This window comes from Vipera berus (genome assembly GCF_964194415.1).
Source record: "Vipera berus genome assembly, chromosome: 13".
NCBI classification, from domain to species: Eukaryota; Metazoa; Chordata; class Lepidosauria; order Squamata; family Viperidae; genus Vipera; species Vipera berus.
In genome coordinates, this window is record NC_138216.1 from 7019513 (window position 1) to 7032674 (window position 13162).

The following is a 13162-nucleotide window of genomic DNA, read 5'->3' on the forward strand; positions in this document are numbered from 1 at the left end:
GCGGCCATTCCATTACCCAAACTAGGTAACATCCTAGTTTTTACCTAGATGTCAACCTAGTTTGGGTGACGAACCATCTGCAAGAAAGCCACCAAGCTCAGAGGGCACAAAGGACCCCCTCATACATCTAGCAGTTATGCAGAATAGGACTGATTACTGACCGATGCAAGGAACCAAGAAGGGCAAGAGGATTTACTCAGATTCCTACCTATACCCACCTATAGGTAGGAATCTACAATCTGAAAGTACAGATCTTTTGACAGCCTGGCAAATTAAGACAATTCTTTTCTCTGTGTTCCTTTTTCTGCCTGTTATGCGGTTGCAAGTTTATTTATTTAATTTAATTTCTATACCGCCCTTCTCCCGAAGGACTCAGGGCGGTGTACAGGGCAATAAAAATACAACATACAAAATACAACATACATCGTGGTGACCAAAACTGGATGCCGTATTCCAAGTGTGGCCTTACCAAGGCCGTGTAAAGTGGTATTAAGACTTCCCGTGATCTTGATTCTATCCCTCTGTTAATGCAGCCTAGCCCAGGGTTGGCTTTTTTGACAGCTAGGATCTTTCTTAGTTATAACGGCGCTGGGAAAAAAAAGTGTCTGGTGACCATTTTTCACACTTACAACCGTTGCAGCCTCCCCCTGGTCACGTGATCAAAATCCAGACACTTGGCAACCGATTCATATTTATGACGGCTGCCGTTCTTGGGGGGGGTGGTTGTCACGTGATCACCTCTTGCCACCCGGCAACAAAGCAAACTCAACGGGGGAAGCCAGATCCCCTTAACAACCGTGTTACTAACTTAATGACTGCTGCGATTCAGTTAACAGCCGCGGCAGGAAAGGTGACAAAATGCAGCCAAAGTTACTTAACAGCTATCTTGCTTAGCCACAGAAATTTGCGGGCTCAGTGGCGGTCATAAACCGAGGACCCCCTGTATTTTGTGGGTCACGTTTCGTTTTTAAAAATAAATAAATAAAAGTGAAGAATTTTGTAGGAGCGAGACAAATGTAGCCCGCGGGCGTGTGCCTCTTCCGTTTTCGTTTGCCAATTATTTTATCTGAGGTCTAGCGGATGTCTTTGGAGTTTCTGAACGCCTTTCTCCGAGGGTCCTCTTGGGCTCCTGAGTCAACCCTGATCAGTGACATGGAACAATTTGGTCTTCTGTATGGGGCAGAAAGGGGACGCGGTGGCTCAGTGGGTTAGGACGCTGAGCTTGTTGATCAGAAGGTCGGCAGTTTGGCGGGTCGAATCCCGAGTGCCGCGTAGCAGAGTGAGCGCCTGTTACTCGTCCCAGCTTCTGCCAACCTAGCAGTTCGAAAGCACGTAAAAATGCAAGTAGAAAAATAGGGACCACTACGGTGGGAAGGTAACAGCGTTCCGTGCGCCTTTGGCGTCTAGTCATGCCGGCCACATGACCACAGAGACGTCCTCGGACAAGCACTGGCTCTTCGGCTTTGAAACAGAGATGAGCACTGGCCCCTAGAGTCGGAAACGACTAGCACGCATATGCGGGGGAACCTTTACCTTTATGGGGCAGAAGGGAAACCGCTCTTCCTTGGCGCTTTTTGGGTAGCTTTACAGTTTTGTGCGGTGGGCTTTGGGGAAGCTTTGTTTCCAGGGCGGTTCAGCTGACTTGACCTTCTTTTGTTTAGCAACTCGAAGGCCGGGTTTCTCCGGCTGCCTCTGCCTCTGTACGCAGGATCTGTGCAAACCATGGGGTGATAATTGTGTTTATTCAGCAGTCCACACACACACCCTCCCTCCCCGCCTGCAGAAGGAAAAAGGGCTAGAGGAGTGTGCGCGTGCATATCGCACGTTAACTGTCAGCGCTTCGCGCTGAAATCTTCCCCGAGCTAGCTGAGCGGTTTGGCTAGGAACCAAACACAGCAGCTGCAAAATAAAGTACATTTGCTTAAGTTTGGCACTGCCTACAGTCTGTTTGTTAGTACAGTTTTAAATTGAGTTTCAATGTACAATGAGGCGACCAAGCTTCCATATTGCCGTGGCACGTGGGAAAGACCTTGGGAGACCGAGCGAAGAGACGCTGCCAAGGGGACGGTGGGATAAGAGGCAGCCCAGCCCGCGGCTGCAGAACGGGTAGGGAAAGAAAATCACCAGGGACCTTCTCTTGTTCCTCGGACTGTGCAGGAGACAGGGAAGGATTGTATTCCCAAACTTGCAAGATTCTGCCAATGTAGCCGTACAGTAAAGTGGAATTGGCTCCTCGGAGTGGGATTGCTATCTGTTTAACTCCGTGAGAGCCTGAGAGTGAATAATCTGTATACTGTCCTGGTTCGGATTGAATACCTATGCTTGGCCTGCTGACGAAGAATTTTTCAGCTTCAAAGTTTGTATTTGTTCACAAGAATGGCTCCAAGAGATCTATAAAGCAAAGGTAAAGGTTCCCCCGCACATGCGTGCTAGTCGTTTCCGACTCTAGGGGCCGGTGCTCATCTCCGTTTCAAAGCCGAAGAGCCAGTGCTCGTCCGAGGACGTCTCCGTGGTCATGTGGCCGGCATGACTAGACGCCAAAGGCGCACGGAACGCTGTTACCTTCCCACCGGAGTGGTCCCTATTTTTCTACTTGCATTTTTACGTGCTTTCGAACTGCTAGGTTGGCAGAAGCTGGGACAAGTAACAGGCGCTCACTCTCTTATGCGGCACTCGGGATTCCACCCGCCAAACTGCCGACCTTCTGATCGACAAGCTCAGCGTCCTAACCCACTGAGCCACCGCGTCCCTTGTAAGAGATCTATAGACACACCTTAAAGGAAAAAAGGGGTAGATGACTCCTTTGTTTGCAAAGGGTGAGAGGGAGGGAGGCAGGGAGGAAGGAAGGAAGGAAGGAAGGAAGGAAGGAAGGAAGGAAGGAAGGAAGGAAGGAAGGAAGGAAGGAAGGAAGGAAGGAAGAAGGAAGGAAGGAAGGAAGGAAGGAAGGAAGGAAGGAAGGAAGGAAGTTGGAGGAGGGAGAGAAGAAGGGAAATGGAGAGAGGGATGAAAGAAGGAAAGGAAAGGAAATGTAGCTATAGATATTCAAGGGAAGGAGGGAAGGAAGGAAGATGGAGGGAGGGAGGGAGGGAAATGGAGGGAGGAAGGGAGGAAGGAAGGAAATCTACAGATATTCAAGGAAGGGAGGGAAAGAAGGAAGCAAGGAAGCAAGATGGAGGAAGAGAAATGAAAGGAGGGATGAAGGAAGGAAATCTAGCTATAGATATTCAAGGAAGGAAGGGAAGGAAGGAATGGAGGGAGGGATGAAGGAAGGAAAGAAGAAAGGAAATCTAGCTACAGATATTCAACGAAGGAAGGGAGGGAAGGAAGGAAGGAAGATGGAGAAGGGAGGGATGGAGGAAAGGAAATGGAGGGAGGGATGAAGGAAGGAAAGGAGAAAGGAAATCTATAGATATTCAAGGAAGGAAGGAAGGAAGGAAGGAAGGAAGGAAGGAAGGAAGGCAAGCGGAGGGAGGAGGGAAAGAAGAGAGGAATTATGATGATCTAATTTTTATTATTGGATTATCTCCATTAATTTTATTTTTATTATTGACGTTCTTCATGAAGTTGCATTCATCTTTGCTGGTCATCCCAAGTGATGGATTGGGGGATTTTTTGACACGTTCGGAGTTGACGTGATCGAAGCACGTTTTAAGACCTACAAACGTGTACAGAAGTTGTAAGCATTTCTTAATCTCTGGGGCGGAGATGAGAAATAGCGTATCCGGGGTTTCACTTCGCTCCTTTTTTCTTTTTTTCTTTTTTTTTGAAAGAATCATAAGCAATTTCATCGCTCACTGCTTAGCTGCTGTTTTATCAGAAATATTGAGCTGCCGGTTTAAGGTTGCCAGTGGCAAGAGGGCCATTAAGTGATCAACGTTGCCGTTTTATCTTCCATTAACCAGAATATTTTCCCTCTTTTGTTTGGGGATTCTTTTTCGCAACTAGAATAAAAAAAAAATCTTTCTCTCTAATGCACGTGCCCCTACAGAGAGCCTGAATATATAACCGTGACAAAAACCACACAGAATGTGATTAGTTTTTGGTTTTTTTCAGCTCTCGGGTTTTTTTTTTTTGTGTGTGTGTGCGTGTGTGAATTACTGTCTGGTGTGAATCTAGGCCATTTGGTTGAAGTATGATTTGATGCACTGTGTAAGCCCGGAAAATGGGTTAATTCAGCAATCTGGTTAAGCACATAATATACTGTAAACACAGCCACTGCTGAGTTCATTGCTTTAAGCTACAGCAAAGGAAGGGGGTGGGTGGGATTGTGTTCTGGTTGTTGGTCTTGGTTAAGCAAACTGATTTTTAGCGCCCCTCCTGTTTCCTTTTGGCTTGGTTTGACAGGAGTAGAAGACCCTCCTTGGATGCTTCTCTGAAGGCTAGTTCCGATAGCCAAAGTCAACGATGTTTAAATACAGAGTGGGCTTTGATTGACTTCTTCATTGGGATAAAACACGTGAGGCAAGGGGGATAACTGAAGATCAGATGTAGGTATCTCCTCTTGCAAAGTTACTTCCAACTCTAAGATTCTCCGATCTTGGTCCTTATCGGCCCTTGAGGTGGTCCATTCGTGAAGGTCTACAGCAGTGATGGCGAGCCTTTTAGAGACCGAGTGCCCAAACTGCAACCCAAAACCCACTTATGTATCGTTGGGTGCCGGGTGGGTGTGGCCCATTGGGTGGGCGTGGCCCATTGGGACTTTGGGCTCAGGATGACCAATAATAATAAGAACAACAACAACACCGATTGTCATCGGGGCACTGGGAGTAAAGGTAAAGGTTCCCCCGCACATGCGTGCTAGTCGTTTCCGACTCTAGGGGCCGGTGCTCATCTCCGTTTCAAAGCCGAAGAGCCGGCGCTTGTCCGAGGACGTCTCCGTGGTCATGTGGCCGGCATGACTAGACGCCAAAGGCGCACGGAACGCTGTTACCTTCCCACCATAGTGGTCCCTATTTTTCTACTTGCATTTTTACGTGCTTTTGAACTGCTAGGTTGGCAGAAGCTGGGATGAGTAACAGGCGCTCACTCTGTTACGCGGCACTCGGGATTCGACCCGCCAAACTGTCGAACATCTGATCGACAAAGCTCAGCGTCCTAACCCACTGAGCCACTGCGTTTTTGAACTATGTCCCAAAACTTTGCAAAATACATCAAGAAATTGCAGCTTCCTGCAATCACTCCAGCAAAGCTACAAAAAGCTGCGCTACTCGGAACATCTTACATTTTAAGGAGATACCTAGTTGATACCTAGGATGCTGGCAGTAACCCGTGTCAACCATCAGCGCCAGTCAATTTGAATGTCCAGTTGACTGAGCTTCATGTTTAATGAATAAAAGTTGGAAGGGACCTTGGAGGTCATCTAGTCCAACCCCCTGCTCAGGCAGGAAACCCAAATGGCTGCCCAGTCTCTTCTTAAAAACTTCCAGTGTTGGAGCGTTCACCGCTTCTGGAGGCAGGTTGTTCCACTGGTTAACTGTTCTAACGGTCAGGCAATCCCTCCTTAGTTCTAGGTTGCTTCTCTCCTTGGTTCGTTTCCATCCGTGGCTTCTTGTCCTGCCCTCAGGGGCTTTGGAGAATAGCTTGACCCCCTCTTCTAAACGTCAAACGATCTGGGGTGACTGGATTGATTTTTGATGACAAAGCCGAAAAATCAAAACTTGATTGCTCCTTACTGACGACAGCCTGTCTGCTCTTTTGCTTCCAGCCTTGCCAAATCTTTGGAACGCAGAGAGCGAATTCTCTATTCCTGAACAAAGGCAAGTTGAAAACAATGAGGAACGAGCAAACTCTTATGAAAGGAAGCTGATTGAGGTAAGAAAAGGTTTAGGCGGAGGAAGTTTCCTTCCCTGCAGCTCTTCCAGCCTTCGTGTCATAACATTTAATGATCCTTTAATCATCGCTTCTTCGGGAAGGTTAGCATTTGTTTTACAAACAAGGGCACGAACTATGTCTTCTGTGCGAGCTAGTATTATTTTTTTTCCCCAAAAGGGAGGATTTATTGCATGCTAATTGTCAGGGATTATTTATGCCGCAGCGGTGTTTTTACACACCATTTGCTTTTTACAAACCATGTAGCTTTTCCTACACAAAACTGCCTCAGCCATCTAGGAATTATGGGAATCTCAGTGACATTACACCCCCCCCCAATATTAATATAAGCAGACATTAATACACACACACACACACACGTATACATGTACATGTACATGTACATATACATATACATATACATATACATATACATATACATATACATATACATATACATATACATATACATATACATATACATATACCTTTGGAACCAGCTGCCAGTGGAGCTGAGGACTGCCCCCGACCTCCGTTCATTCCGCCGGGGCCTGAAGACCTGGCTCTTCGAGCTCTCTGGCCCAGGCTGAGGATTAATCTTATTTTAACTGGGGTTTTATTTATGCAGGGACAAATATAATTTTTTTTAAATTGTTTTTAACTTTTGTATTTTGGTTTTTTAATCACCCTGTAAACCGCCCTGAGTCCTTCGGGAAAGGGCGGTATATAAATGTAATAAAATAAAATAAATAAAATAAATATACATATACATATACATATACATATACATATACATATACATATACATATACATATACATATACATATACATATACATATACATACATACATACATACATATATATATATATATATATATATATGCGCAAAAACACCTTGTAATTAACAAACAGAAATATCTGATGCACAGCTGTCCTGGCGGGAAGGGACACACCGAACAATGGATAAATAGTTATGAAATGTGTTAATCATAATGATATAGGGAAAGCCGGTAATAGGACTCTGATCCAATCAGAAGCTTTACGTAAATCATTTTCAGAGCTGAACTTCCAATAGCCTCTAATTATATCACGAAATTTGGTATGTGGGCACTGGAGTTCAGCAGGCAATCAAATCACAGAATGTTTCTCTGAAAAGTCCAAGTTCAGGCAAGCACCAGCTGCCTTTGCAAGAAAAGAAACCGTTATGGCAAGAACGAATGCTGACTTGGAGCTGGAGCCGGCTTAAACATAAAATGCAGACTTGGAACGGTTCAGGCATCACATTTTCTTAGCTTGCCTGCATGTGAAGTCTTATGTTGGTTGCAGTTGTAGGTATGGGTCTTTTGTCTGTGGAGATTCTCAGTCATCCAGGTCTGGGTTGTCCCAAGCGTGGTTTTTCAAGAGGCACCTGGACTTTCTTTGTTTTTCCTTTGAAGACGTTTTGCTTCTCATTCAAGAAGCTTCTTCCATTCTGACTGAATGGTTGGGGAATGGAAGGATTTATATTCCTTGCAGTCATCTGGTCATTAGTATTCTTTCTGAGAATTGTTGAAGCCCCTTGGAGGTTTATCCCTGCCCTCAGGGTCACTTGAATAGTGCAAATGGGTGTGGAATCTTTTTGGAATTGTTGAAAGGATTATGTTGTAAACAGCAGATAGGAGATAGGAGACCCCCCCCCCCCGTTGATATGACACCACCTATCTTTTGTTTACAACACAGTCTTTCAGCAGTTCCAAAAAGGTTCCACACCCATTTGCACTATTCAGGTGACCCTGAGGGCACAGATAAACCTCCAAGTGTTCTCAACGACTCTCAGAAAGAGAACTAACGGCCAGATGACTGCAAGGAATATAAATCCTTCCATTCCCCACCATTCAGTGAGAACTAAAGAAGGTTGTAGTATGAGAAGCAAAACTTCTTCAAGGAAAAACAAAAAAAAGTCCAGTTGCCTCTTGAAAAAGTATCGAGTGTTTTGTTTCCCCCCCCCCAGGATAGCTCAAATAACCTTCATGATGGTTAAAACTCCACGGGGTTGGCTGCGTGGGATCAAAAAAGACGGGTTTGCAGCAATCCAGGGTAGCGTTAACAGCGGTGAACATGACAAGTGAAGGTTGTTGCAAATGTGGGGGCTGGAGATAAGCTGCAAGGAAAGAAGGAAAATATGTGTTGAAGGCATGTGTCAGTCCTTTGAGGGAGGTCAACGCAGAAATAGACACTGCCAAGATTCCAGGAATATTGCTCGATTGTCATTGGATATGATCTCTGAATCTCGAAAGTCTGTCCAGGTTTCTCTCTATCCCATCAAAATCGAGGTGGAATTATTCTGAGCTTATTTCTCACACCCTTCCATTTCTCCTTAATAGCCTTCTCCATGGTCAACTCTAAATCCTTTTAGAGCTTTCTTTTGATATCCAAATCATCACCTGGAATTTTTAGCAATATGTCACTTGAAGGAGACGGACTCCCAAAAAGTCAATACTTTCTCAGTGCAATCCACCTTGAGGTCCCATAATGCTAAGTCAGGGTTGTTTAACTTTGGTGTATTGGAAGAAACTGTAACGACAGACGTCATGTCATGCCTCAGCACAGAATGCAAACACAGCATCTTAACAGCACAGATTGATTTGGAAAGCTCAGGAAAGTCATCCTGGGTTGTGCAAAGGCTGAAGGAACCTTGAGATAATTCTAATGAATTTCACTTTCTGGCCTGCTTGTAGGAAAAGGAGTGGCAGAACCAGGGGCGGAGTGAAAAGAGAGATCTGCTTAGAATCTGTATGTAGCCACAAGTGAGCTCAATCCAACCACCCTTTTTCCATCTTTTTACTTTTTCCATCCATTCTTCTCTTGCGGAAACGTAAAACCTATTGTATGTTTCTCTCAAGGTTGTCTCTATGGCTCTGAACAGTTTCCCCACTTATTAAAAAAAACAACCAGAACATTTAGTGTTTTAGAAGTTTTCTTCAGAAACATTTCTTTTGGGGTAAGAAGCTGATTTCAATCAATGACCCTCACTTTGGGTTAGCAACGGGTACCATACGTTTATTCAGTGAGTTAATACAATGAGTTTATTGGGCCGCCCAAAGTCACACAACAGTTTAATCCATAAACCATAAGTTTACAAACTGCAATGACTGGGCTCATATATAGTAAGGTAAAGGTAAAGGTTCCCCCGCACATGCGTGCTAGTCGTTTCCGACTCTAGGGGCCGGTGCTCATCTCCGTTTCAAAGCCGAAGAGCCAGCGCTTGTCCAAGGACGTCTCTGTGGTCATGTGGCCGGCATGACTGGACGCCAAAGGCGCATGGAACGCTGTTACCTTCCCACCGTAGTGGTCCCTATTTTTCTACTTGCGTTTTTACGTGCTTTCGAACTGCTAGGTTGGCAGAAGCTGGGACGAGTAACAGGCGCTCACTCTGTTATGCGGCACTCGGGATTCGACCCGCCAAACTGTCGACCTTCTGATCGACAAGCTCAGCGTCCTAACCCACTGAGCCACCGCGTCCCTTTCATATATAGTACTGAGTCCAAATTGAACAAATTACATCGTGGCTGAATCTTAGGAGGGAATTTCGATATACTTTTTTTTTTGCTATTCACTTCTTTGGAGCCTTTATTTATTTTCTTCTTATTCGTAACTTGGAAATTCAGAACCTGTATAGACTTTTCTAAATGAAGGAGTGACCCCTCTAAAAAATGTTAAATGACTTCTTCCTTCCAGGACATCGGTTTGATAACTTTGTCGTGAGCCAAAGTAAAACAAGTTTATTTTGGTCAATCTTATAGAGTTGTCTGCCTTACAGGCTGAATAAAGGGATGCGGACAATGGATAATTTTATATTCGGACTGGATTGGATGGCCTCAAATTCAATCAGCGTGTATGTTCATAAATTAATTGGAGGCTTGAAGATTGAAAACACAAAAAATCAACTGTTATAGCTTAGGTGGCTATATTTCTGGGGGAAAAATTAAGCTCTACTGTAATATTTGTCTCAAGGGACACGGTGGCTCAATGGGTTAGGACGCTGAGCTTGTCGATCAGAAGGTCGGCAGTTTGGCAGGTCGAATCCCGAGTGCCGCATAACAGAGTGAGCGCCTGTTACTCGTCCCAGCTTCTGCCAACCTAGCAGTTCGAAAGCACGTAAAAACGCAAGTAGAAAAATAGGGACCACTACGGTGGGAAGGTAACAGCGTTCCATGCGCCTTTGGCGTCCAGTCATGCCGGCCACATGACCACGGAGACGTCCTCGGACAAGCGCTGGCTCTTCGGCTTTGAAACGGAGATGAGCACCGGCCCCTAGAGTCGGAAACGACTAGCACGCATGTGCGGGGGAACCTTTACCTTTAATATTTGTCAATGTTTACAAGGCAGAGAGAAACAGAGAGAACAAACTGTGTCCTTCAAATTGTTCCCTGTGGCTGTACCTTTCAGGCAGAAATATGTGTGCGTGCGTCCGTGCCCATGCATGTTGTGTTGTTTTTCTATTAGAAACTCTTTCCATTATAAAGGTGTTTCTCTACAGCGCTGGCTGCTGATCCTAATTAATATATTATGGACTATCACTGCATGTGAAAACCAGGAACAGAACGCTGGCCCAACCAATCTTTATAGAGTTGTAAGATAAATGTTTCTTGATTTTTACCACCCTCCAATAACTCTCCTTTTTTTATTTCATAACACCAAAACGATGTCCTTCATAGTTGAGTAAGCTGGCATCATCCGTCTGCATTAGACCACAATCAATCAGAGCTAGTAGCTCCTGTTCAGATAAATAAAATTCCATCTGCTAGTAAAAAGGATTCCACCTAGCCCCTGTGTTGTGAAGCAAACTTAGAGGACATTGTTGCAAGAAAATGGGAAATTATAAACTTTACTAGAGGCTTGGATTTTAGTGGGGAATTGGCCAACGAGTAACAGAGTACAGCAGAGTTGAAAGGGACCTTGGAGGTCTTCTAGTCCAACCCCCCCCCAGCTCAATCAGGAGATCCTCTACCATTGTGGACAGATGGCTGTTGTTCAGTCTCTTGTTAAAAGCCCCCCGTGATAATGGAGCACTTGCAACTTTCCGCTGCTTAATTGTTCTCACTGGCAGGAAATTTCTCTTTCTTCCTAGCTCGGATCTCTCTGTGATAAGCTTCCATCCGTTACTTCTTCTCCTGCCCTCCGGCGCTTTGGAGAATAGGTCAATGTCCTCTTCTCCGTGACAGGCCCTCAAAGGCCAGAATATGCTATCATTTCTTCCCTCGGCTTTCTCTTCGTTAGACTAGAGACATACCCAGTCCCTGCAACCTCAAGTTTTATCCTCCATTCCCCTAATCATCTTTGTCTGATGAATTTCAGTGGTGGAGAATGGGGCATGAACCTCTCTCTCTCTCTCTCTCTCTCTCTCTCTCTCTCTCTCTCTCTCTCCCTGAAGAATCACATATTAGCTAGCTAATGTCTCCCGCGCAGCGAGTTCAGATCATGATATCCCTGCCCTTACATATAAGCACATGCAAATATCAACCATTGTCCATCTTGAATACATAGCGGACGGAGGAAGCTTGAGAGTTCGCAAGGTTAATACTGTATGGAACAAAACATGTCTTCCTCTTGCTTTTATTCCTTCCCACCTTTTTCCCCCCAGATGGTATTTCTGCCCCAAGAGAAAACATGAAGGCTTTGCAGAGAGGTCTTCCTTCTTGCCTTCCTAGGCGAGGACATGGGATCACCTTGAGGAGGTCTCTTTTGTGAGAGGTGCCTTCAGTAACTCCATAGCTGACCAGGCTTTTCCAGCAAGGTTAAATAATAACGCTGTGGGAATAAAGGCAATTCTAAAGACCTTTCCCTTTACGAGGTAGCTTTTGATTGCCTGTTCAAAAGAAGAATATTTTATTCCGTTGCTGAAGGATCCATCACTGGGTAGAATGCTCCTTGGATACACTGCGTGGGCTTCAAGGGCTGCTCAGAACAAAATCATTTCCTGCAAGTGGAGATCTTAGAAACTTACTCAAGCACAAGATCGGTCCCATAACTGAGACATGAATAGAATTAGAAGTGGAATACAGCTGGAAGGGACCTTGGAGGTCTTCTCGTTCAGCCCCCTTGCTCAAGTAGGAGAACCTGTACCATCTCAGACAGGTGACTGTCCAGTCTCTTCTTAAAGTTTTCCAGTGATGGAGCGCCCACGATTTCTGGGGGTAATGGATGCTCAAGGCTTTATCCTCATGGCAAATAAGAGATCCACCTTACGCTCGGTTAGACGGTCAGTGGAGTGAGCCCTGCTTTCCACACCCATCAACCAGCCACAGCTGGCTCAGAGGTAACCTGGCTGGGCCCAAAGGAGAACTTCTCCGAGCTCCTTGTTGCCCATGTTAAAAAATGGACCTTCTCTGGGGACCTGTCCCTTGCATGTTTGCCCTGCCCCCTCTTGTCTTACTGGGTGTAATGGACGGTGTGGATGACCTTGGGGAACAAGGCCAAGAGATGGAGTCTAGAAACAATCAGAGAAAAGAGGCAGGAGCCCCCAGTGGTGACCTGATGGATCAGATGGTTAAAAGTGGTGAGCTTGAGGGATGAGGGAAAGAGATGTTGCCTAAGGAACAATCAGATAAGAGAAGGAAGAGCCTTCAGTTACCCAATGGACAGAGGAAGAAGCTTAGGGAGGACCCATCCTAATGGACCAGGCTGTTCAAAGTAGAAGTAGGAAGTTGGGCCTTCAGACTTCCAATATTCTGTAGCCTTACAATCAACGAGAGCAGGGCTGTCCAAACCTGGCAACTGTTAAAGACGTGTGGACTTCCAACTCCCAAAAACGCCTCAGCTGAAATCCCTCAGTACTCCATGCTGGCTGAGGAATTCTGGAAATTGAAGTCCACAAGTCTTCACAGTTGCCACGTTTGGAGACACCCCCCCCCTTAGCTCATCCAGTTGTGTTTTCTGTCCGGTTTTTCTTAACAGAGGCTGATATGGGATAACTTCACGCATTATTCAGAAATTTGTGAGAAATAAAGTGACAGATAACGCTAGACGCAACTGGAGGCTGTTAATTGAGGAAAGGATGTCACAAAGGCGGTCCTAGAGTTTTCTTGGGCTAGATTTGGGTATTTCAGATCTGGCATCTGGAGATTTTTTTTTTTTTTTTTGCCTCTGGAAATTCCGTTCAGGGTCAAGATGAGAGGCAGGCAGGAGATGTGATGGGCTTTCTTGTTTTGCAGATCACACAAAAAAGCGTGACTCATTAAGGCTGTGATGCTATTTGCATTGGAATGGTGGCGCTGCTTTTTTGTGGTCTTAACCATTCCGCTTCTTCTTCATTTTTTTCCCCCTGCCGTAAACGGTAAGAAACTTACTACTTTTCCTGAACTTCTCACCAG

At 45.3% G+C, this 13162-nt stretch overlaps 1 protein-coding gene across 6 annotated transcripts in view; it reads left to right on the forward strand.

The window, feature by feature from the left end:
* SNX29 (sorting nexin 29) overlaps positions 1-13162 on the forward strand; it is a 126202-nt gene that overhangs the window by 37552 nt on the left and 75488 nt on the right. For all 6 annotated transcript variants that reach the window (XR_014027795.1, XR_014027796.1, XM_081338278.1 and 3 more), the window contains one exon: positions 5705-5811. Coding sequence is in view for 4 of the 6 variants with exons in the window: in XM_081338278.1 (XP_081194404.1) it covers positions 5705-5811 (107 nt within the window). In the remaining 2 variants the exon portion in view is untranslated. The remainder of the gene's footprint in view (positions 1-5704; positions 5812-13162) is intronic.